General features: G+C 43.2%; 1 protein-coding gene across 4 annotated transcripts in view; it reads left to right on the top strand.

The window, feature by feature from the left end:
* The window catches only part of LOC121854385 (activating signal cointegrator 1 complex subunit 2-like), a 62065-nt gene that overhangs the window by 22621 nt on the left and 12256 nt on the right, over positions 1–27188 (top strand). For 2 of the 4 annotated variants that reach the window (XM_042349028.1, XM_042349029.1), the window contains exons 4-5: positions 22929–23130; positions 25200–25286. In XM_042349028.1, coding sequence (XP_042204962.1) covers positions 23044–23130; positions 25200–25286 — 174 coding nt within the window. In that variant the 5' untranslated portion in view covers positions 22929–23043. Of the gene's footprint in view, positions 1–22291; positions 22644–22928; positions 23131–25199; positions 25287–27188 lie in introns of those variants that run through there. The other 2 variants (XM_042349030.1, XM_042349031.1) reach the window with 2 other exon arrangements.

Consider the following 27188-nt stretch of genomic DNA (forward strand, 5'->3'; position numbering starts at 1 on the left):
CCCAACTGCTCAAGGCTACAGACGGAGAAAATAAACCAACGATCCGAGAATATTGGTAATTGACAAAATTGGCAAGGCATGGGAAGAGGTTTCAGAAAGTTGCCTGAATGGTGTGTGGCATAAACTGTGGCCCGAGTGCGTCAACAGTTTTACTGGATTCACGGACTTAGTCCCAGCTGTGAATATGGATATCCTCAGCTTGGCTAGACAGGCAGGGTTTGATGAGCTGGAATCAGAGGATATTGAGGACGTCCTGGCATCCCATACAGAAAGGCTCACCAATGAAGATCTGCAACAACTAACAGAAAACAGTCCCATTGAAGACGACGACGACGAAGAACCTCAACGAACGCTAGCTTCCAAGAGGATGGCAGAATCGTTGAACATGTTACAGCAAGCAATGCAAATCCTTCTAGATGATGACCCAAACAGAGAATGTAGCTCAAAGGTTCAACGCAGCATTGAGGACAGTCTTGGTTGTTACACCGAGATCTATAAGGAGAAGATGAATAGCACCAAGCAGTCAACACTGGATTCATTTTTTCGTCGTGGGACGGCAGAAGCATCTTCTTCACAACAGCCGGCAGTCAAGGAGAAGCAAACAACAATGGAGGGGGAGCAAACATCAATGGAGGAGGAGCAAGCAGTGGCAGAGGAACCCCAGTCAGAGCAGGAGGAGGTGGAGGAGGCAGTGCGGGAGTCTCAGTGACTCACCACCCTCCTCCTCCTCCCGCCTCCTCCGCTCCGCCCTCCCTCCTCCCCTCCGCCATCCTCCTCCTTCGCTCCACTACCCACCACACACTCGCTCTACCACCTCCACCCATCGGTGAGTACGTACAAACTTAGTACTGTAGTTCTATATACTGTATATTTCATGTAGATCCACAATATAAACGTGGATAAGGTAAATCTTGAAAAAATCACACAGGAAAAAGGGAAACAATGGAGCACCTTAGCTTTCGTCATTGTTCACGTTAGGAACAATAATCATCCCATGGATTGGGAAACAGCTTAGAAGTGTATAAATCATCATGTGTCACAGAAAGACTTCTGGTTGAAGCTAGTTTGATTAAAGAATTGAATTCTATAAACCTTAGTGATGGCCAGTACAAATCTGATATGTTACACAAATTTATTTGTCAGTGGCCCAAGGTTAAAAATGTTTTTGAAAGTATTCAAGTTAGATGTAGGATAGATGATTAGTGGGTCCAATATTTTTTACCTGACTTAACATAACTAGTTACGTCGCCCTTTCTTTTAAGCCCCTTTAAGTGTGTGGTGGTGTTAGTGTGCGGATTAGTGGATGTCATGTTTATGACCTGACTTCATATTTAGTAAGGTCACCCTGTGTACTTAAGCCTCTCGGTCCTTGTAATTCAGTTGCCTCTGAAGATGTCTTGAATAAAGACAAAAGCTAAGGTGCTCCATTGTTTCCCTTTTTCCTGTGTGATTTTATCAAGATACTGTATATATACTATTTTCTATAGAAATGGCAATGATTTTCTGTATATGTAATGTTTTCATGGGGCAAAGGGAGGCTGGGGAACATAACTCCCATATTTTATCTATTTCTTATGGGGAAAATTGATCCGCTTAACGTTGTTTCGCATAACGTTGCGTTTTCAGGAATCAACCTCGACGTTAAGTGAGGACTCTGTACTTAGTTTTGTTTATTAGAATCGGCCTATAAATGGCCAAGCCTTAGAGATTTGAAGGTTAGAAGAACTAGTTTTGAGATACGGGCTGATAAAGGTGGCGCAGGAGCAACACACTATCTTACCTTACTCTTGCACATTTATTGGGTAACTGACTCGTCCTGTTGCTATCTAGCTGAGAAAGGTACTTAATACTGATTTTTACCAAGTGATTGGTATTACTTTACACCATACTATTATTATAAATACTTTTCTACAGCTTTTGCTACGTAAACAGAAGGGCCCTCTAACTGAAGGGGGGTAGAATAATCATGCATAGCTATTTTCATAATTTTCTGATTTTCAAAGTATTTTCAGCCGGATGCTCCCCTTAAAAGAGAAGCAAGTAAATATGGTGTGATATTAGGGAAGTCAACTGGATTGTAGTCATGGCGACGAGTCATCTGCTGCCTGCCTCACACATTCGTATTGTACCACCACCACTGCGCCATCAACACACACATGAACATACGCCTAACATGCAATGCTGTGAATGAAAGATGTGATGTCTAGGAATATTAGGTTTTCCTGAATATAAGGTTTACTTTTCTTACCTCATTATGGCTGCTGTAGAGGCCTCAGTAATGATACTGAAGATATTACTGCTGCCTCTTTAAAACCTCTGGACTGGGATCATCCAGAATGACCGATGAAGGGCTGGCAGGTGAGGAAGCCATATCGGTGGAGTGAAGGGGAGAGGCAGGCTGTGAGTGTGGCAGGGGTGATGCAGACAACAATGAGCTGGTTGGTGAGGAAAGAGACGGGAGGGGAGGGGTAGGATCTCGGCGTTAAAAACATTGTTATTGGCAATTGTTTGGCTTTTCTTTTAGTTCTTTAAAAAATTTGGGGTAAAGTTATAAAATATTCTTGATAATCAGCTTCATTTTGATGCGTAATTCCATTGATGGGTCATAATTGTAAATTATATCTGAAATTTTTGGCACACCTGACTCATGTCCTCAATCCATACACTTAAAGCCTTCTCCATTTTCTCCATACCGGTACTTTTATCAAAAACTGATGTGTAACTTTAAGCTGTGTGGTGCACTATTAGCAACACTACTTCTAATTTCCTCTGTTTCACTCATGCTGCTCTCAAGTTTATCTAATATTTCAAAATGACTTTCTTCACTCTCTTTGCACCAGATGCACTACCACCAATTAATGGCCTTTTGGGAGTCATAATTAACATTAAAATTGCTCTTCACTCTCAGTAGAGACTGGCGGGAGAGAAAAGCCGCGAGGATGCAGCATGATGCCATGACGTCACATCATGGCGGATGCCGGCAGTTTTTAAAATAAGCACCCTACCTTTTTATGTTATTTTAGTCATTTTGCAGAGTAGAATTCATTGAAAGTTGAATGTGCTTATGTTGAGGTACTGGTGTATAACGTTATTTAGTTTAAAAAAACGTGAGGTATTTATGGCCTCACCGTGTAGTTTTGTTAGAGGGTTATATATCAGTGGGGTATGCTATAACGAACGGATTCTACTACGAATATTCCTATAACGAACGGTTTTACCTATAAAATTGAGAATGCTATTGAACGAAACTCCTACAACGAACATTATTTTTATTTATTTTTTTGTTTTTCTAATTTATTGTTTTTTTATTACAAGTATTAATGATATTCTTTATTTCAGGAGTTTAGATTCATATTTATGCACTTTTTTACAATTTTTACAATTTTATATTATATTTTTCAGTGTTAAGTGGTTGTATTTGGGGGCCTGGAACGGATTAATCCTATAACAAACGAATGCTATAACGAACAAGGTTCTAGAACCAATTAGATTCGTTATAGCATACCCCACTGTACATTTCTTCTCCTGGGGGGCACCAACCATGCTTAGGGCTTAACCATGCAAATGAACTGCCCCTCAAGCACGGAAATATGATCATCTACTGTATCGGAGGCTTTAATAATACCAAAGATTAATCTGTCCTTATTAGTTTGAATTAAGTCTTATAAATTTTTTAGACCTGGGATTAAGTCCAATGTCTTTTATAATGCACATGCAGATTCTCTTTCCCATATTGCACAAATATTAAAATTGTTTTATCTTAATATTTCAGATGAATTTGTTCACTCCAGAGTAAAGAGAGAAAGGAAAATCCCTGTTAAATTTGATCCTAGTGATGTTAACAAAACAAAATCTACGAGCATACCAGCATCTGAGTTCAAAATAAAGTGTGAGAATGAAGATGTGGAGCACGATGATGAAAATTTTAAGTTTCCTGAATCTGATAGTGATTGGTCAGATGAAGATATCTCCAAAAGCAAAGCATATGACTCAAACGATGATGATGTTGAATCTTGCTTGCAAGTCTCAAATGGTACCAATAAGAAATGTTTTACCATGAAATATTTACAAAACAGTGGGGTAGAGGAAGATGAAGTGTTTCATGTGGAATCAGCCAAGGATGATGTAGGTGAATGTAAGAATGCAAGAAATGGAGTAATGGAAAAAATATGCATTGCAAGTAATAATATAAATGCTCAAGGAAATGCTTTGGGTGTCACTTTACAAACTTATAGAAAAAAGAGAACTCTAAATCATCCTGGAAGGAAAAGACGAGCAAGAAGAAAACAGTCCGGGGGTGGACCATATACATGTGAACAGTGCCATATTGATTTCAAGTTAATATCGATTTATACTAAGCATATGTTAAATCATGAAATTTCTCAAGGAAAACATGCAGTTACATGTAAAGTATGTGGTAAGGTTTTGTCATCACATGTAAATTTCTGTCGTCACATGATGATTCATACTGGAAAGCCCTTCACCTGTCAGATATGTGACAAAGGGTTTACAGGGCGTTACTTGTTGAAGGAGCATTTAATTGTGGAACATAATCAGATCACCTCAAACACACAAACTCAAACTAACCATCAGTGTCATGCATGTAAGAAATACATGTCAACTAAGACGGCATTGCAGTACCATTTGTCCCAGTTACACAGTTGTGAGAAATGTGAGAAGAAATGGCCATGCAGGACTAGCTTGCGGGAACATGTGCTACAGGTTCATGACCACGTTAATGTAACTAAAGAAGGCCGTCTAGAGTGTTTTCAGTGCAATAAAACCTTTAGTTATAGACACCATTATCTAAATCACGTAGCTCATCATAGATGATAAAAAACACGAATGTCTGAAATGTAAAAAAGGGTTTTTGACCAGTCAAGCATTATATTGCCTCTAGAAGCAAGTCCATGAAAAGTACAATTTTCGCTATCCATGTACAGTGTGTGAAAAAGTATTTATATGTAATGCTAAGTTGGTGGAGCATGTGAGAACTCACACTGGAGAGAAACCATTTGTATGTGATATGTGTGGTGTTGCCTTTGCTGCTAAAGCTACTTATATATCTCATGTAAAGATGGTTCACCATCAAACACCGAAACAAAAACTATGGAAAAAGAGTAAAAAGGTGCCTGTATTGCACACGTACAACTGCCCTTTGTGTGATATTGAGAATCTGAAAGCACGTGAGCTGGAGGAACACTGCTGGAGCATTCATAATGCTACTGTACAATTTTCTTATGAGGTGCCAGAAAAATTGCAAGATCAGGATACAGTGGTAGTAGATGATAGCAAAAATATTGTATTTTCAAAAGGGAATAAATGTTCTGTAGCTCTAGAAGGTAGTAAAAGAAAGTTGTTGTATCTGAAGGAAGTACTGAAATTGTTGTGTCTGGTGGAAGTTCAGAAATTCTTTTTCCAGAAGGAAGTACAGAAATTGTTGTTTCAGAAGAACATACTGATGTACAGTTATTTGTAAGTAAAGAAAATAGGATATAATGTTTTCCAACAAAATGGTATTGTTATCGAGATGAATGATGCATAAGTTGTGTAAACTTTGTGTTACTATAAAACCTTGGTGAGTCCATAAGGGAGAAATTAGCAGAATTTATGTATGAAAATTTTTATGAAACTCATGGAGTTAAAAGGTGATATATATGTTTTTTTTGTAGGAATTATATTTTCTTATTTTTCAGATGAAATTTCTCTCTGCCATTAACATAGGACTGCTTTCACTGTGGATGCTTTATTTACTATGCACGCAAATTGATGATATTGTATAGTACAGTACATGTACAGTCCTTGATATATGTGAGGAATACGTTCCTGAAAACCCTCGTATAAACTGAAATCACATACAATACAGTACTGTATATCGAATACTTAGTTAAATGAGAAAAACTCAAAATTAAAATATTCTAAAGCCATTTTCAACACAATTTCAAGACAAATAAACCATAAAACAAATCAATACAATATTATTTTTAAAATACAGAAATAGATAAAGCAAGTGTACAGAGCAGTGTATTTATCAATAAAAGATACATCAGCTTGGGTAGATGAGATGATGGAGGTGGTAGTAGAGATTTTACATAGTGGGTGATGGTGTTTGAGTGATATCTGCAGAGTCATCAGGATTGGAATCCATATCAGAGATTGTGACGTATCGCATAAGCTGAATTTGTATGCATTAATTGAATTCCTAGTAGGAATAGGGTCCTGGCATATGAGTGAATTCGCATATGAGACGCCCCGCATCGTATGGGTTATTCGCGCCAAAATTTGAAACCGAGAAAACTGCATTTAAAGTTTTTCCAACTTCAAACATGTATAACTTTGTTGTTTTTTGAGATACAGCATTAATTTTTTATGCATTTTGAAGCTAAAGGACTGCAGATGGTAGGTAGTGCTTCATGAATTAATGTACTGAGTTGTTGCAATGTTGACTTGAAGGAACAAAACTCCCACCCGTTTATGGCTTTTTTTACGTTCATCGATATCAGAGTGTAGATCCACGCCCGCTGGAGGGGCCATGATGTAAATAACAGACGCTCACTGTCATTGACTGAGACGGGGGAGGAGGCTGTAGGCTGACTACTGTGATTGGATCCGCTCCTCTCACTCACTCACTGACGGAATGAGAGCACCTTCTGACGCTAAAGCCAAGCCCATAATTTCTTGTCTGCCATAAATCGACGTTCTACCTTATTTTCAAAGGGCTTTTAACCTTATTTACAATATATTAAGGAGATCTTATCAACTCCCATCATATAGAGCTAGGCCGAAAATAGTGCTTTCCAGCAAAGCGGGTTTTAGCCGGGTTGTCTGGATGCACCTTCGATGCAGGGCGCCTCATATATCAAGGACTTGCTGTATTAGCAAGTGAACCATATTTGATTTGTTGCTTTATTCAATATTTTTCACTTTCTACTTATGTCTTGTACCATTTTCCCCGACATTCCTCTCCTCTTTTTTTTTTTTTTTTAGCTTTCTCTTCCTTCCACCCATTCCACACAAAAGTGGGAAGGAAGTGTAAATATAACTTTAATTGAGAAAGGATGAATTAATTCAATTAATTCTACAATTTATGCACTCTTTGTTTTACGCTGATTAGGATACTGTACATCATTTCTCAGGGTATATACCTGTTACAGCAACAAAATGTTTGAATTATTTTTGGTAATTTCTAATTTCTTCACTTTCAACGTATGCTTCATTCATATATTAACCCTTTTCGCCTGCTGAAAACAAGTGGCGTATGGTGGTTATTGCCACAGGGTGTGCTGAACCTCATAATTTGTCATAATTATTACTCAAAAATAAACATATACCTGTAGCTAAACTGTATTTCTATACATTGTACAGATTGTAAAATCAGTTAAATGAATTGTAATGCATAAATTTTAAAATAAAAGCAACAGATCATTTTACTTACTTAATTTACTTGTACATTAGTTCTATTCTTCTTTTTTGAGAAGTAAATTTTTCTATGACCTCATTATAAAATGAGCACCTTTGTTTTAATTCCATCAGTATATTGTTTTCAATTGAAAATAAACTAAGGCCGCTTAGCCTTTCCTGGCTTTGTGTCCCACGGTAGCAAGTATTTATTAAGCTTTAGGGTGGAAAATGAGCGTTCTGCTGAAGCAGCGTTGCTAGGTATGGTTGGGATTAACTCAACTACTCGAATACTTGTTTGAAACCTGATGTGAGACTGTTTTCTCCCATGAACTCCACTAATTCATGTATTTTTTTTTTTTTTAAAGCTCAGGGCATGCATACAGTACAAGTTCATTTTTAAAACGAATGTAATCAAAGAGGGAGCCATAGAAATCCTTGAACTTGTGTAATTTTATTCTGCACCCTTCATATTTTTCATGCCAAAGAAGTTTGAAAAACTCAAGCATAGAAAGTGAAGAGTACCTGCACTCAATCAGCATGCATAAGCTGTCTATTATATTCTCTGATACAGTCCAAGGTAAGAGCTTTTTCATCACACTACATTAACAGGCCTTTTACATCTTTGGTCATCGTCACTGTTTCTGGATGCAGATCCTGTCAGGGGGAAAGACCAAGTTCGGTATATAGGGAAGTAGAGCGTGTCCACTGAGGAGCCTCAAGGATGATACGAGCAGCTTTCCTCTGGATAACTTCGAGGCGGTTGACAGCAGTTCGACTAATGTTGACGAGGGCAGGGCCAGACAAAGGACTTGTACATGATGAGAAGTACAGGGATGGTGGCACCAAGGGAACCCCTGCACATGGTAGAGAGGGAAGCGAGACGCTGAAAGCATATGTCTCGAAGATAGCTGACTTCAGGGATTTGACAACGTGTGCGAGTTACATACACACCCAGGTATTTTGTCTCATTAACCCAGGCCAAGGGCATTCCTGATGAGAAAGGAGGTACAACACGACCGTGCCACATGGCTTTGTTTTATGGTTGAAAGAAGGAAACCAGATCAAGGGCTTCCTGCATGCTGAGGTAGTCGGGTTTGGAGGAGGACATCGTCGGCATATCCTGAGTGGACAACTTCTGTCGGCCACAGGAGAGATGCAATGGAGTGCACGAGAGTGTTAAACAAGGTGGGACTCAGGACTCCACCTTGAGGAGTGCCAGGGTTCATTTCTTGAACAGGAGATATAGAGCCTTCAACACGAAACCGGGCCTGACGTCCAGTGAGGTAAGAGGCGATCCATCGACGAAGTCTTCCTTTAACCCCTAACCACGCAAGTTCAGCTAAAATGAGGGCAGGCTGAGCTTAATCAAAGGCTCCCTTGATATCGAGGAAGACGGAGACGTGGGCAGTCTGATTGCAATAAAAGGAAGCAATGGAGTGTGCTGTGCTGCGATGTTGTATGAAATCATTGAGGGAGTTGTGGGCGCTATGGTGTGAAGAAGGCGACGATGAAGTATCCTCTCCATCATCTTGCAACAGGAGGTAAGACTAATGTGTCGATATTTCCCAGGATCTCCGGCTTAGGGATGGGGATAATAGTGGTATTTTTCCAGTTAGGCAGGAGAACCCGTGCTCATTGGGCATATTGTAGAGAAGCGAGCAAAAGGGCCTTTAGGAATTTTAGTACAGGCGTTGAGGACTGAGTAGGTTATCTGATCATCCCCAGGAGGTGTCTTTTCTAGAGCGGCGAGCACTGTCAAGCTCGAACTGTGTGATGGGATGATCAGTGAGGGCAGGGGAGGTAAACAGCACAAACAACAGGCTCAGACGCATCGATGAAAGCGTGCACTGCCTCCTGCATCGAATCTGGAAGTGCCTTAGGGGAGGAAGCTTGTGCCCAGTCCTCCATTGAAGAGCAGGCAAGGGAGGCGGGGTCAGGGTGGGGAGGAGGCCTCCATCGAGTATCCCATATAGCATTAATCCGATTCCATACATAAGAGGGTGACGACTGGGCGATGAAACCCCGTGAAGGATAGCCAGTCTGCCTCACGAATCCGACGACGCTCCTGAGTTGCAAAGGAGCACCAGCTTTTTAAGTCTTCCCAGTCCTCTGGGGCCGAGACCTCCGTATGGCAGAGTGGAGATCACGGGTTACCTGCTGGAGATGTCTCATGGCAGGGATACGATACCAGTAGTTGGTGGCACTTCTGGGGTGATGGGGAGGGCGTGGAGGGGCAGCGCGATTGACAAGAGTCATACACGGCATCAACAAAATCAGCGCTGTAAGAACGGCCGCCGGTGTGAGATGAGTCGGTGGGGATAGACAGGGCTCCAGAGGAGGTACCAAATATTGGAGAGGGAGGAGTGGGAGAGTGAGGGACGGATCCTCCATCTCGGGAGAAGGAAGGAGGCAGGTCACCAGGGCTTGCAAAGTTGGCCTTTGTTGGGTCAGGGTGTTCAGAATGAGTTGTTGCCTCTGCAATGTCGTAATTGTTTTCACAAACGAGTTGAGTTGGGCAGAGAGAAGGTTGATTTGGTTGCAGTGGCGATCCAGACGGAGAGTGATTGTTTCCATAGAACCAACTTGGTGTACCTGTGTAGGAGCTAGAGGTGGCAGCGGCGATTGGCGAGGGCCCGACTGGGCAGGGTGGTGGTGGTATGACGGAGAGGGATGGTGAGGGTTCAGGTGAGCAAGAGGTGGTGGGGCTGGTGAAAGACAGCTGGGGTCCAGGTGGGCAGGAGGTGGTGGTGACTGTGTGGCAGGACCGGCAACGACCTCATTCCAAGACTGGTAGGGAGAGGGAGGGAGGGTAGAAAGGATGGGTGATAGGGGGTATAGTAGAGGTGAGGAGATCAATGGGAAATCCTTGGTGGATGGAAGAGGCAGTGGTGGATAGGAGTGAGGTTTTTGGTTGACGGGCTTTATCAGAGACGAGGGCGGTGGAACAAGGTAATTTTTCCCCGGGCGAGTGCCAGGACGTTGTGGGCAGTTGGCATTCCAGGCGTGGTGATTGCCATAGCAGTTGACACACCGTGGAACAACTGGGATTTTGTTCTGAATTTTCGATTTGTATTCCACTGTGTCATGAGGACCTGCACAGAAACCGCAGGCGACCATCCTCGTGCACTTCCAGGTGCGGTGTTTCCACGATTGGCAACAACCACAGATTTTCGGGGTTCCAATAAATCAGTCGAGAGGACAGTTGTGAATAGGTCCTACATTCACCTTGGGGAAGGGGCCCACCCACCAGCCGATGAGTTCATTGGATGGAAATTAGGAGACCAGTTTGATGCAGCGCTCCATGTCAAGTAGTTGTGGGAGAAGAGGGCGAAGATCGTCGATAGGGATATCCCAGGGTACGTGGTGAACCATTACCTTGGTACGACGAGTTTCTAAGGTGATGGTGGTGAACTTCAGAGTCACCTCCCCCTGGGAAGCAGGAAAGCCCACTTGAGTGAGCAGGCGTACCATCTCGTCCATTCGTGTGGTAACTATTACGGCTGTAGGACCTCGGTGGAGGCGAAGTGAAGAGCAGTGACAGAAGAACCAGGTCGTCCGTGTGCTCAGAGGCAAGTCGCGAGAAAGGGAGACGACAAAGGCGCGACGGGGCAGGGAGACGAAGGGAATCCCCCATGTCCATCGTCGGCGTAGGGTCGGTCATTGAGCCACAAGTAAACTCAGGAGGTCACCCTCTACAGCACCAGACAGGGGTGCGAGAGGGAGCCGTAGCCCCTGCTGGAGACCCTGACTTCTGAGGTTTCTGCTTTTTAGACTTGTCTTTAAGATGAAAGTCGTCAGCATCACTGTCACCTACTGCCACCATCTCCAACGAACGGGAGCGTTTAACGGCGGGTATAGGGCACGTTGGCAACACTGCAGTCAGGTGGAGTGGTAAAGACGTCACTGCTATGTCACACTTCACATTGCGCATGCGCAAACTTGAAAATCTTCGACCAGAGGGACCGGATGGTAGGACCAGAAATTTTTATCAAACAAAAATGACGAAGTCCAAAAGTTAAAAAAAATAGATGCCACTGTACTGATAACTGGGTCTTACTATAGTTCTCTGCACAGACTGGGATTAGTAGACTCGAATTTGAATTCGTCAGAAATACGACTTCTGGAGCAGTCTCTTACAGCCTTTGTTGACACCCATGTCATGCATGCTCTCACACTTGTTCTTTCAGAATTGTAACCCGCGTAGCTCTACAGGAATTTAGTTGTGGGGCTGCTGCAGTCCTATTACTATCTACAATCTACATTTTCAGGTAACCTGTTTGGTTGATGCTCCAGCGCACTATAGGTGTGATCACAGTGTTAGGTGGTTTTGCGAAAAGTACACCATTTTTGTTTGTATACTGGAAGTTGTATTGTACCTTACTGTGAAGTACCATGGGTGGAGCCATGAAGGTGATTCATACCGTTTGTGTAGCTGGAAGCTGTTTTGTTTGGTACGCCAGTGTATGATGTATAAGAGGAGTGTGGTGTCTTGTTTAAAAGACACACCAAGTGGTGGTGACTGCGAAAGGTGTACTGTACCTTGTTGAGAAGTACATGCCTGTTACTCATGGTAGTTGTGTGTACTGGAAGTAGTTAGAAGTCTAGCTTTTTTGTAATAAACCTTTTTTATTGTATGTTAGGGGTATTATTTTCCTACAGTGACCACCTTTATTTTCTTCCCCATATCTTGGTACCATTATTACAGTTCCACGTGTCTTACCCTCGAGCCATGCTACCACAGGTCAGAGTTAAGACAGAGAGAGTACAGATTGTTGAAGTAGTGGGGCAGAAAAAGTAAAGTAAAGCATTATAGGAAGTAGAACCCCCAAGTGGTCCATGTATCATACACATCTCTTCCCCCCTACAGCAGCAGGAAGACCAAGACCTACGACCAGTGGTTGAGTAGATGAGCCAGAGTTCAGTGCAGTCATCATGGGAGATGACCTCTTGAGCATGTCCTATGACTAAAAACTACTGGGCTCAGTGGGATGCTCTTCAGCTGAAGGATGGTTTGCTAGTGGGTGACTACCAATGACCTCAACAGGTACTGGCAGACAGTACTTCCCCGGAAAATAAGGTCATAGATCCTGGGAGAGATGCACAACAATTCAGCCAGTGGACATCGGAGAGTGAAGAAGACCCTGAGTCGCCTGCGGCAAAGAATTTACTGGATTGGCATGCATAAGGATGTGGAAGAATGGTGCCGTTCATGTGATATCTGTTGCACCAAGAAGGGACCAAAGCTACACACTCGCACCCCACTACAATTGTACCATGGGAGCATCAATGGAGAGGGTAGCAGTGGATTTTTGGAACCTCTACCACTCGCTGCAGATGAGAATATGTACAGCCTCCCTCACTTCCACCTATGACAGTCAGCATTGTCAATGATCGTCTCAGAGAGTTGTGAACCATGGGAATATGAACCTGCAACTGAAGCATTTGCTCGTGACTTGGAGTGGGTGACCTGGAGTTGGTGGGAGAGGAAGGTGACGGGCTAGGGGTGAAGAGGTGAGTGGAGGCGGGCTAGAAGGTGTGTGGCTAGCAAGACTGGATTTTTTATTATTTAGAAACATATAATAAGTTAACCTGTCACTTAATACCATGATTCACTCAGACTGGCTGTGAGCTAATATTTAGTCATTTTTGCTTTGTGCAACCACTGTCCTTAGAACAGATCCCCACACAATCCATATTCACACCACACATGATAATGCCCAACAATATTCACATTTTCTGTGTCGTCTTCATCCTGCCCTAATTACGAGAAAAATTAAAATTAATCACCGCTCTAGCCATCAGAGGCCATATGCACTTATGAGAAGGGAGAATGCTACCTCTCCACCTTGGGTGTGCGGAGTCATATTTGCTATATGACCCTTGTGCAGTCGAAAGGCATTAACCTGTATTTTAGGTAAATTAAGCGTGGCAGAGCCAAATTACAGGGAACTACTGATATTTGTTTAATATACAGTGTTAGAGGGGTGTGTGGAGTGTGAGACAAGTGTGTGGAGTGTAAGGGTGGTGTAGGAGGGTGTGTGTACCATTGGGGTGTGTAGAGTGTAAGGGTGGTGTAGGGAGGTGTGTGGACCATTAGGGGAGTGTGTAGAGTGTAAGAGGGGTGTGTGGAGTGTTAGATGGGTGTGTGGAGTGTAGGAGGGGGGTGTGGACCATGGGGGGTGTGTAGAGTGTTAGAGGAGTGTGTAGAGTGTAGGAGGGTGTGTAGAGTGTGTGGAGGTAAACTGATGTACAGTACTGTATGTTTCTTAATGCTGTACTTGTATTACATGGAGTTTCTTGTATTAATTGTTTGTCCAATATAACCAGTATATAATGTTTCATCTTGTTGGTAAAGTAATAATAGTAATGTTTGATAATTTATATATTCTACAAGATATTCAGAGTATAAGATCTGCCTCATTGTTCACTATTATATATTACTAAGTTTTATATATATCTTGTGGCAATATTGGCTATATATTGTTTAATCATTTGGTAAAGTACTAAGATAAATTATTATGCTTCACAAGATATACAGAGTATAAGATCTGCTTCATTGTTCACTACTATTATATATAACTGTTTTTATATTACTAAATTTTGTCTTTATATGATGTGAAATATTGTCTATATATTAATTAATTTATAAATGTTGTCATTTGGTAAAGTACTAAGATATTACTGTACTAAGTGTTTATGTTACTAAGTATTTAAATTACTGTTTTTTATATTAAGTTTTATATTACTAAGTTTTTAAATTACTAAGATTTTCATATTACTGTACTAAGTATGTGGAGTGTAAGGGTGGTGTAGGAGTGTGGATTGGGGTGTGTGGGTGTTAGAGGTGGGAGGTGTGTGGACCTTGGGGGTGTGTGGGTGTTGGGGGGTGTGTGGGTGTTAGAGGTGTGTGAAGTGTAAGGATGGTGTAGGAGGGTGTGTGGACCATGGGGGTGTGTGGGTGTTAGAGGGGTGTGGTGTTAGAGGGGTGTGTGGAGTGTGGGGTGGTGTAGGAGGGTGTGTGGACCATTAGGGGAGTGTGTGGAGTGTTAGAGGGGTGTGTGGAGTGTTAGAGGAGTGTGTGGGTGTGGGGTGGCGTAGGAAGGGTGTGTACACCATTAGGGGAGTGTTAGAGGGGTGTGGGAGTGTAGGGTGGTGTAGGGTGTGTGTGGACCATTAGGGGTGTGTGGGTGTTAGAGGGTGTGTGGAGTGTAAGGGTGGTGTGGGAGGGTGTGTGGACTATTAGTGGGTTTGTGTAGAGTGGTGTGGGAGGTGTGTGGACCATTAGAGGAGTGTGTGGTGTGTGTTGGGGGTGGTGGAGGTGTGGGGTGGTGTGGGAGGGTGTGTGAGTGTTGGGGGTGTGTGGAGTGTGAGAGTGGTGTGGGAGGGGTGTGTGGACTGTGTGGTGGGTTTGTGGAGTGTGAGTGGTGTGGAAGTGTGTGGACCATTAGAGGAGTTGTGTGTTAGAGGTGTGTGGAGTGTAGGGTGGTGTAGGACGGGTGTGTGGACCATTAGGGGTTTGTGGGTGTGGGTGGTGGGAGGGGTGTGTGGATCATTGGGGAGTGTGTAGAGTGAAGGGTGGTGTAGGAGGGTGTGTGGACCATTAGAGGGTGTGTAGTGTGTTGAGGGGTGTGTGGAGTGTAAGGGTGGTGTGGGAGGGGTGTGTGGACTATTAGTGGGTTTGTGGGTGTAGGGTGGTGTGGGAGGAGTGTGTGGACCATTAGAGGTGTGTAGTGTGTTGGGGGGTGTGTGGGTGTAAGGGTGGTGTGGGACGGGTGTGTGGACTATGGGGGAGTTTGTGGAGTGTAAGGGTGGTGTAGGAGGGTGTGTGGATCATTAGGGAGTGTGTAGAGTGTAAGGGTGGTGTAGGAGGGTGTGTGGATCATTAGGGGAGTGTGTAGAGTGTAGGGTGGTGTAGGAAGGTGTGTGGACCATTGGGGGGTGTGTGGGTGTGAGGGTGTGTGGAGTGTAAGGGAGGTGTAGGAAGGGTGTGTGGAGAGTAAGGCTGGTGTAGGAGGGGTATGTGGTCCATTAGAGGAGTGTGTAGTGTTAGAGGGGTGTGTGGAGTGTAAGGGAGGTGTAGGACGGTGTGTGGAGTAAGGTTGGTGTAGGAGGGGTGTGTGGACTATTAGGGGAGTGTTAGAGAAGTGTGCATTAGGAGTGTGTGTAGAGGTAAACTGATTTTATGTATGTTTCTTAATGCTGTACTTGTACGTGGATTTTTTTGTATTAATTGTTTGTCCAATATAATCAGTATATAATGTGTCATCTTGTTGGTAAAGTAATAATAATAATGTTTGATAATTCCGGTATGAAGGAACTACACTATTTGCGACTGAATGTGAGAAGGACGTAGGTGTGTATGTGTGAGCTGAAGTTCTCGGGCCATTGCGAGAAGAAGATAAATCAGGCAAATAAATTATTGGGTCTTATAAGAAGATCGTTCAGATATCTAGACGGTCCGGCCCTCGTAACTATCTTAAGAGTGAAGTGCTTCCCCATCTGGAGTACTGTCACCCCCGTCTGGTCCCCGAGATATGCTAGGGACTGTCAGTTGGTTGAAAATGTTCAAAGGAGGGCCACCAGACTGGTGCCTGCATTTCGGCACCTCAGCTACCCTGAGATTGGAGCACCTGACACCTAGCTTATACTACAGACAGGCAAGGGTGTATAATTGGGGTGTATAAGCATCTAAAGGGGCACTACTCAGTCGAGTGTCCTCACTTGGAGCTGGCAGACGCTCGCCCCACAAGGGGTCACAGCTCAAAATTAAGAAGAAGTCAGAAAACTGTGAGGGCAGACTTTTTCAGAATGAGAGTTGTGAACTCTTGGAAGAATCTAAAAGAAAGTGTTGTGATGGCACCGAGTGAGATCTCTTTCAAGACCAGACTAGACCAACACTGGAGCAGGTTCAGGTACATTCAGGAGCCGGTGCTTGCCCAGTAATTGTCAACTGTGCGTAACAGAGACGTGACCGATCGCCCAAGCAGCTAACGAGTCGATCATTTGGTGAAGAGGATAAAAGTAAAAGATATATATTCACAAGATATTCATAGTAAGATCTGCTTCATTGTTCACTATAATATATTACTAAATTATTTTTGTGTATCTTGTGGCGATATTGTCTTTATATTGTTTAATCATTTGGTAAAGTACTAAGATAATTGATTATTTCACAATTTTCTTTTCTATCTAAGGAACCTGGAGGCTACTCTACTCATCAGAAGGCCTTTTCTCTTCTTTTCTATCTAAGGTGGTATGTGGAGGGGAGGGAGGGAGAGAAGGAGAGGTGATATGTTGAGGGAAGGAGGGAGAGGTGGTAGGTGGAGGGAGGGAAGGAGGTGGTAGGTGGTGGAGGGGGTGGTATGTGGAGGAGGGAGAGGTGGTATGTGGAGGGAGGGAGAGATGTGGTAGGTGGGGTGGGAGGGAGGGAGAGGTGGTATGTGGAGGAGGGAGAGAGGGTGTTGTGGGAGGGAGGAAGGGTGGTATGTGGAGGGAGGGAGGAGATGGAATGTGGAGGGAGAGTGGGGTGGTATGTGGAGGAAGGGAGGTGGCATGGAGGGAGGAGAATGGTATGTGGAGGGAGGGGAGGTGGGTGGTATGTTGGAGGAAGGGAGGTGGTATGGAGGAGGGGTGGGTGGTATGGAGGGAAGGAGGGTGGTATGTTGGGAGGGAGAGGTGGTATGTGGAGGAGGCAGGGGTGGTATGTTGGAGGAAGGAGGGTGGTATGTGGAGGGAGGGTGGGGTGGTATGTGGAGAGGGAGGAGGGGCTGTATGTGTAGGGAGGTGTGGTATGTGGAGGGGAGGAGAGGGTATGTGAAAGGAGGGAGGTGCTATGTGGGGAGGCAGGGGAGGTATGTGGAGGAAAGAGGCGGTGGTATTTGGAGGAAGAGTGGTGGTATGTGGAGGAAGAAAGGGTGTGTGTGGAGGAAGAGGTGGTGGTATGTGGAGGAGGAGCGGTGGTATGTGGAGGAAGAGGCGGTGGTATGTGGAGGAAGAGCGGTGATATGTGGAGGGAGGGAGAGGGTGCTATGTGGGGAGGGAGGGAGAGAAGGTGTGGAAGAATGGTGGTGGTATGTGGAGGAAGAAGAGAGGTGGTATGTGGAGGGAAGAGAGTGGTGGTATGTGGAGGGAGGGAGGGGGTATGTCGAGGAAGGCGGTGGTATGTGGAGAGGGAGGGGCGGTGGTATGTGGAGGAAAGAGGTGGTATGTGGAGGAAGGAGGTGGTATGTGGAGGGAGGGAGGGGTGGTGTGTGGAGGAAGAGAGCGGTGGTATGTGGAGGGAGGGGAGGGTGTGGGAGGAAGAGAGCGGTGGTATGTGGAGGAAGGAGAGGTGGTATGGAGGGAGGGAGGGGTGGTATGTGGAGGGAGGGAGGGGTGGGAAGAGGTGGTACGTGGTGGGTGAGAGGTTGGGAGGGGGTGGTATGTGGACTCGAAGGAGGGAGAGGTGATATGCTATGCTTTCTTTTATTTGAGTCCCTGCTCCAGAGTTCGTTTTCTCATCGCTTCAGGACTTGAGTTCTCCATTTTCTATCATTCTTAGAGTGCACCTTAGACTTGGTTAATCCTTAGTAATGACACAGAATTACATACCACCCCTCCTTCCTCCACATACCACCCTCCTTCCCTCCACACACCACCCCTCCTCCTCCACATACCACCTCCCTTCCTCCACATACCACCTCTCTTCCTCCACATACCACCGCTCCCCTCCACATACCACCGCTCTTCCTCCACATACCCCCGCCCTCCCTCCACATACCACCACTCTTCCTCCACATATCACCCCTCCCTCCCTCCAAATACCACCACCTCTCCTCCTTCCCTCATACCATCCCTCCCTCCTCCACATATCATCCCTCCCTCCACACATCATCCCTCCCTCCCCTCCACATACCACTTCTCCCTACCTCCACATACTCACCCTCCCTCCACATACTCCCCCTCCCCCGTCCCCTCCACCCACCACCCCTCCACATACCACCTCCCCACATACCACCCTCCTTCCCTCCATCTACATACCACCTCCTCCCTCCAGTCCACATACCACCCCTCTCCCTCCCTCCCTCCACATACCACCTCTCTCTCCCTCCCTCCACATACCATCTCTTTCCTCCCTCCACATACCAATCTCTTTCCCTCCCTCCACATACCAACTCTCCCTTCTCCCTTCCATACCACCCCTCCCTCCTTCTCCCTACCACCTCTCCCTCCCTCCCTCGACTACCACCTCTCCCTCCCTCCACATACCACCCCTCCCTCCCCCACTTACCACCTCTCCATCCCTCCACATACCACCCCTCCCTCTCTCCCTCCACAAATCACCGCTTCCTCCCTCCACATACCACCCCTCCCTCCCTCCCTCCACATACCAACACTCCCTCCCTCCACAGTGATGACCTGACCACCGTAGGGTCAAGACCTATTTAGGCGCTGCTCCTGCTGAGCAGCTCTCACCCTTGGCCAATGTTCGGCCCATTCCCCAAGTCCCTCTCCCCGACCCATCCTCACCACCGGGATATCAACATAATCAAAAGTGACATTTCGTTTCGGAAAGAAGTGGAACCAGTGTTGAACAGTTAAGAACAGTGTTTAAGCCAGTGAATTCAGTACTAGACAGTACCAGTGAGAGCCGTGACCCGCCAGTGAGATAAGCACCGCTGGGTACTGACCGCCATCTCCTGACAAGGAGGTGCTAATCAGTCCACTCTGAGAACAACAGTGGGTCGGCTTCACACTTGACTTCGAAATAACACAACACCACCCAGTAGGGTGGTGATAGGTCAACAACTGCAAATATGTTGCCTGTATAACAAGTGAACTACCGTGTGTTGAGCACTGTGTCGTGTGTAGGTGTAGGTGCCCGCGAGGCAAGGCCTATACCCTTGTGGTCACGCTCGGCCATGTGGTGAGGGTTTGTTTACACAAACCCCCGTCCTCATAGTGTGCCAAGCTGGTTAGTTCTTTTGAAACTAAAATTGACTTTGATACTGTATCTAACCAGAAAAACAGACATGCTATTAAGAACAAGTGTAGTGTAATAAAAGTGTTTATAAACTGAGAAAACTCCTGTTACCTTAGTCCCCCCGACACCACACTCCCTCCGCGGGAGGCCCGCTCATGGCCTCCCCTCACACCGCTAATACGCTGTACAGTAGATGCCAATCTCCTTTGTCCTCTAAGAGGGTTACGCCTCCCAACCACCGCTGACTTCCTAGGAGTGCCAAGCAGTCCTCGGCCCTCTGACGTAGGCATATAAGTCGAGCCCTGTAACTCCACCATGTCTGAGTTGACTGGAGACCCAGCTGCTCGCTTTAACTCTCCTGATGCACTGAGTGAGCCAGGCGACTGTGGTGTTGACCTTGACACCAACGGAGAAGATGGCTTTCAACTAGTTCAGTCCAGGAACAAGCGGAAGGCCGAAAAGGCAGAAAGACTTAGAGACAATCAACTACAACCACAAACCCCCATGAGAGTAAGATTATACTTCCCTGAAGGTACATCACCTGAAGACAAGTATCTCTGGCTGAACGATGCGGAAGACAAATATCCTGAGGCTGAGTTTCAGTTCAGAGTCGGTACACAAGATCATGTTCTGATTAGAAACGACCCAGCAGTCATACAGGATCTCCTCACCAATAGCATAAGGGGAATAACCATGGAACAATCATCCCAACCATCGAGCAAGAAAACCATAATAATCATAGGGCTCGACCAGTACCAGACCCCTACACTACTAGAAGCCCATCCCTACATCAGAAGGACGAAGCGACTCAGGGGCAAGAATGCAGTCATTGCAGACTGGGTTGGCTCGGAAGACCCACCCAAGACCATTCGAGTCCGTGGTGCCTATCGGACTCTGAAGGTAACACTCTATCAGCCCCCTAACCGGAGGTTCGAGCTGCGCTCATTGTATACTGTATACCACCACCTTGGCCAGACAAAGCAGCGTTACTCGGACGAGGATAGAGTATAGCATAGTGCAGCCTTGAACACAGAGTTTCTACTGACAGGTAGACAAACGCCGCTCTTAGTTACCACTCACTCGCTTGATGGAGATTTTATTATTTTTAGTCAATTATTTGGCGTGGTAAGAACTAGTTTGGTTATAAAGTAAGGATATATAATTCATCGAAATAGTGAAATAACACATCTATAACTGTAAGGTGCGATTGTCGTTTTTAAGATGGTAAAGTATTTCCTGGAATTCCCGTACAGATATCGGTAAATAAAACCATTATACACATACACATACTCATATTCAAAACAATACCGTATTTACTGATATGCCAGAAAGATGTGGACTTTATTTATTGATGCCCCGTCATAGTTACTTGATATTTTGTGTAATATACAAGTAAAGTGCGTTGCCGTTATGAAAGTTCGTATCAAACAGCATATGTTCAAGAAATATTGCTAACTAGCTCCAAGGATTCTGAGACCTTGCTCGATGTAAGGAAGTTGGTTTAGAGGCTGTGAGGAAATCTGCGTCATTGCCAGTGCATCGTGGACTCATGGTTCCAACATTTAACACTTACAGTATTGGCGTTTATTATTTTTGTTTTCTTTTATTTAAAATTTTACAACTTACATATACAGGTATACATAAATATTACATATTAGGCGTTTTAGATGCACGGAATAACTAACGATAGCTATTCGGTGTATCTAAAACGCCTTATTGGCCGAGTTCACGAAGTTCAATATTATTTTACAGACAACTTAAAAGTTTTTTTTACTACCATAGTTGTTCAGCATTTTAGTTGATTTTCTTACGTCGAGAGTATAATGAGGATAATTCAAATTGCGTTGGCATATTGTCTTGGATGTTTCAAGTTATATTTTTTAGAACACTGTGGGGTATGAGATGTTTGGTTCACACTCAGGATGGGATGGAGAAAGGAAACTCACAATGTGCTCTCTATATACATGTTGTATTGGATGTACAGTGCAGCTTGGTGCTGGGAAGGCAGCGTGGTTACAAGCGTGATGTAGAGAGAGCTGGTTGGTGAGGATGCTCAGAGGAGGACCAGCTTGTGGGTCGCCATGCTCGCCAGCGGGAGAGAGGACCGCCAGGCAGGCGGAGGAGCGAGGACCGCCAGGCAGGCGGAGGTGTTGCTGGCTGGTTGGTGTAGGTAGAAAGAGCCAGGTCACCACGAGGTCAGGTCTTAAATAGCGGGGGGTAGGAGTGGCTTAGTAGTTGACCCCCGCTCCGTGATGTATGGCGGCGCTGGTTGACCTAGACCACGAGGCATACACTGGGGAATTAGTGGGGTCGACTACTCAGCGACAAACAACGTTTGTAGGGGAGAAATCCACTACAACACTACATTTATTTCAGTTATATTTATTACGTTTGATATAATCATTTAATATATCTTGAAAATTTCCATTAGACTCTGATTTCCTCTTTTCTATCATATTGTTGACATTCCACCATTACGTGCTTTACATTCACGTTATTATTGTAACAGTTGCACACTGGCCAGGTGTCAAATGACAGTGGCCTGTTTTTAACCTGGTTAAACAGTTCCATACGGTTAACTGTTATTCAGTTAGGTAGATGACAGTCAGACAGAAAAATGCATTAGTTATATGTCCTGTAATTCAAGCACCTCCTTATAGTTTCACTCATGGCTCGCCGGAAATAATTTTAATTTCTTGTTAATGGTAAGTATGTGGGGTTATGAGATATTGGTTCACACTCAGGATGGGATGGAGAAAGGAAACTCACAATGTGCTCACTGTATACATATTGTATTGGATGTACAATGCAGCTTGTTGCTGGGTAGGTAGCATGGTAATAAGTGTTGATTAGAGAGCTGGGTGGTGAAGGTGCCCAGAGTGAGGGCACGCGGCTTGAGGGACAGCAGTTTCCAAAGTGGGGTTCTTGGGACCCCAGGGGGTGCCTTTTGGATCTACAGACCTCTGAGAGTAGTTAATGTTTTGGCATGCATCAAATGGTAGAGTTGCAACTCAAGTTGGCAATGCAAGCCGATCTCCGACGTGCTACGTTTTGAGTACAATATTATATTGCAAGTTTCGCAGGTGTCCTACATATTGTTTGAGTAGAGGTCCGCGGCTCCTCAAAAAAGACTAGGGTTGACTGATTATATGAAGTTATGAACTTTGGGAACCACTGCTGGTCCACGAATATCCAACAGCTGCATTGTTTGCAACTTTTTGTGAAGTGATGCAGAATTCCTCCCAAAATCATCTTTGTTATATGTAATTCTACTTCCCTGGTAATAACATATATATTTTCTTTTATTACCGGCGGTGATGTAATATTTCACCTTGTGATAACTATTTTTTTATTATTATTGTTGTCATACGGACAATACATACGACACAGTTTCTTGTGTTTGTCGGTAGTTTGTGAATGTTGGTGTAATATTTACTGTAAGCAAAATAATTGTTATATTTTATATAATAAATAAATTAATTTAGTTAAGAATTTATTTTATATGGGAATTTTATTATTAAAATATGAATTTGTTAAAGAGTTGCTCTTTGTTTTAATATTGCAGCAGGTGAAGAAACAGTGTCTTGTGGAGTTGATCATCCAGTGTTGATGAGTGAGTGGAGGAGCAGCTGTGTGTCACACCTCTTACTTTACTTCAAACTTTTCTTCATCAAGTTATTATGAGCACCACTGGAGCAATTCCCAAGGGTGGAGCAAGGCCAAAATGTAATGTAAGAAGAGAAAGTGACACTTTTGAGAAACTAAAGGTTCGTATTAACAAATGTGAGACGTACAGTATGTAGGGTACAGATGTAGATGTGTACCGTACAAGTTATGTACAGGAATAATGATACCGGTGATGTGGGAAAAGTGAATAGTGGTAAAAACGTTTAATTTACACTAACATTGTAAATGATATACAAAATGTTCACAGCTTCAGTACAACCACAATAGATACATGTACCAGGGATGTTAACCCTCATTCACATCGCCTATATTGCATTACATAATATTTATTCATTAAATTATCAAATATGTTTACAGTTGGTTTGGCATGTATATAGCATATGCAGATATTCAGTTTAACATGTATATAGACAACACAGGTATACGGTGTATATAGGTCATAGGGGTATATACTGTATACAGTTTGCAATGTACCTAAACAATGCAGGGATACAGCAGTAATAACAGGAAGATTATTTAATTTACTTATCCTCTTTGCCACTTGTTGGCTTGTTAGCCGCGTGGGCAGTTGGTCACATCTCTGTTACACTGTTGGCAAGTACTGGGCATGTACTGGCTCCAGAATGTATCTGTGGACCAAGGATAGCCAACAAAGCCATCAGAGGGTTATTTCTAGTTGGGTCCTTTGCTTAATCTTGGTAATCAGTAATAGAGTATTATAGGAGTAAAAGTGAAAGTTTATTGATGAATATAACAAGCATTATATAGATTGCAGTTGGATTATCTGAGGCTGATGGATCACTTTAACAATACAACATTTTGTTCAACAGTGGTTAAAGTGCCACATCCTCACAACATATCTCAGTCAGGTAGATTACAACATACTGTACAACACTAGGCCATTCATGACTGGAGATACCATGAATCACCCAATTCTCACCCAAAAATCGGAGGTTAATTTTCGACACCAAACGACCAAAGATCCTGAAGTAACAGATGATGATCCACCATGTCAGAAGCTGCAGAGAGATCCAGCAAGACCAGCAAGGAGGACTTTTATGTACAAGTGTTTATTACCAAATCGTTATGAAATTTATGTAAAGCAGTTTCAGTTGAATGATGCTTGCTATAGGCTGACTGGACCAGAGGAAGTAACTGATCCAGCATAGCACGCTCTATGATCTTTGATAAGAATGAGAGATTGGAGACTGGACAATAATTTGACATATTTTCAGTATCAAGACCAGGTTTCTCAAAAAATTACTTAATAAAATATGTTACTCAAATCGCAAACAAAAATTGTCTTCTGCAAAACATTTATTTATGATTCTACAAATAATGTCGGCAGCATGTTCATAAGTGAGTGGTACCTTAGATACATTTAGAGCCTTTTTCAAAATGACAGAAATTCTTCTTTTTGAGTCCTTGCTATAGCACAATGTTGTTCACCCCTACAGGAGAAAAACTATGAAAGAGTGATGTTTATGGCATAGCTTGGTTGAAATTTAACAGAAAATTCAATAATTAAAGAATTACTATCAAGGCTATTTCTTATACATGATATCTTTGTAATAAAAAAACACGGAAAAATCTGTCCCAGGATCAATGACATATAGACAGAAGCATCATCCAGCATTCACATAGCTGATTTTTAATTTGAATGAACATTTCATGCACTGAGATAAAACAAGTGGAGCCTGGTCAACAAAACTTACCATAGGTTAGTTTAACTAGGTTAGGTTTAGTAAATTTGGAAGTAAATTTTGGACATGTACTGCATTCCTCATTGTGGTGCTGGGTAGAGCCTCTGCCTTAAAAGGTATCTCAAATATCTTCCAATAACTTAAGATCATCAATCTGGAACCTGTGAGAGTCTGCTAACTAGCTACTCTCTGACAAAGCCAGCCATTAGCAGGGACCTGAACTGTGTAATTATTGTAGAGCAAGTCTGGTTCTGGTGGGAGAGGAGCCACTTTGCAGTAATTACACTGGACAGTGTAACTAATCTCAGCCAAAGGGAGTAGCACAGTAGTTGGTGGCATCTCTCAGGTCTATCATCTCAGCTGTTAAATTAGACCTCAATCTTTAATCTACCATTTCTATTAAAGTAACTTTCAAGTCATATCAGTAATATTGTCTTTTATTTCAGGAGGATAGTGAAGTAATCGGAGAACCTCTTGATAAGAAGTTTTTAACATTTCGTGAAAAAGGCTTTGACAAACGAGTACCAGCACTGGTAAGTAGTGAGCGCATGGTGTTATTAGAAGGTAATATTGTACACAGTGAGTCAATCTTCTTCATCTAAGTACAGTACAGCACATTATTGTATAAGTACTATATTATCTTTCCCTCTTATCCCTTTTGCCTAGTTTCAAGAATTTTGATGGAGTACAGAGCTATGTATGTAGCTTTGTCCTTAAGTGTTTAAGTAGTAAAGGAGGAATAAGTACAGCACTAGAAGGTCTGCAGGTCCTCTCCCAGCAACATTGTACAGACCACAGACTTTATGATGCAGTATATTTGTGAGCAGAAAATTCCCATTCCTTTACCACATAGAAAATATCAGTGTTTGTACTTTTTGATAAGAAGCACAAGTTATGTAAACTTAATATTTCTTCAGGTAATTGGAAAAACAAATGGTTCAGCTTGAAAAGGTAGAGAAACTTAGCCCACAGCCTCTTCAAAATTAAAAAGCTGTACATATACAATTTTGAATGCATCTGTATATGCTGTACAGTCGGCCCTTCACATACGCGGGTTTAGCATTCACGGGTTCGCAAATACGTGGATTGCCCCGCCGGAGGAATATTCTGTACATTGAAGTAATTGAAGTACATTCAAATCGCGCGGCACCGAACACTGCACACCGCCCGCACCCGCTACCTCACACACACACACACACTCATAGCGCGTCGTCACCCCACCGCGCTCCCTCACTCAGTCAGTCTCGTTGTAACCACGCTTGTGTTGACATCAGCATTGTAGTTGCAAAAATATTACATTTCCATGAATGTATTATATCAGGCACAGTGTGAATAGAATATCACTAATATAACAGTATTTTAACCGAAAACTATTAAAAACACGAGTAACATATCTTGAACATCGGAAGGTTAGGTAAAGTCTTTTGTTTTCATGTAGTTTATCCTAATTTACATTGAAATACATTACATTTCAGCAAAACTACTATTTATTTCTGAGCAGATGGAAATGTAATATTTTTGCTGAAATGACGTACGTATTACAGTGGAAAGTGACGAAAGCAATGACTTTTGCTTTCATTTGTTCAAAAGATGTTACCGTAATTGCTTTTCGAATGGTTTTCGGTTAAAAAACTGTTGTATTACAATAATATTCTATCCTAATTCACTTGTGATGCAACAGTTTTTTCACTGAAAACCATTCGAAAAGCGATTACGGTAAAATCTTTTGAACAACGAAAGAAAGCGAAAGTCATTGTTTTCGTCATGATTTTATCCCACTTTCCACTGTAATATGCATGTCATTTCAGCCAAAATATTACATTTCCATATTTATTTCTGAGAATATATTCATTCAGTCACAGTTAAGGTAAAATATACTTGTGATGTAATATTTTAATGAAAATACGGTATCATAGTTTTCTTTTGTTTCAAATTTAATTAACAAAGATTGATGTTGTAAATGTAATGAACAAAAATTTATGTACAGTATCTGTAAATAAACTTTAAAAAATTAATACTTTATGTTTTACATCGTCCTGTGCATACCATACCATGCATTTGGCTACTTTGGGCTTGCTATGATGACGCAAGAGATTTGCCCTGGCAACTGTACCGACACTCACAACTGGTGGTGCGTTGGTGCGTCGTTTCCATTGTTTACTGGTAGTTACTGGTAAATATTTTTCAACCTAACGAAACTATTACCCTTTTAGAGGTCGACCCCCAATTTTTTCCAAATAATTTGGTCTTAAAAACTCGAACTACACACAGGTATATACGGTAAATAAGGACATGGGGGGGCCAGGGATTTTTGGGGGGGGGGGGGCAGCAATAGTACACGGATTTTTAACATTCACGGGTATCTCTGTTACCTAACCCCCGCGTATGTTAAGGGCCGACTGTGTGTATATTTCATGTAGATGCACAATGGAAAT

The sequence above is a fragment of the Homarus americanus genome, unplaced genomic scaffold (assembly GCF_018991925.1).
Source record: "Homarus americanus isolate GMGI-L3 unplaced genomic scaffold, GMGI_Hamer_2.0 scaffold54443, whole genome shotgun sequence".
Lineage (NCBI taxonomy): Eukaryota > Metazoa > Arthropoda > Malacostraca > Decapoda > Nephropidae > Homarus > Homarus americanus.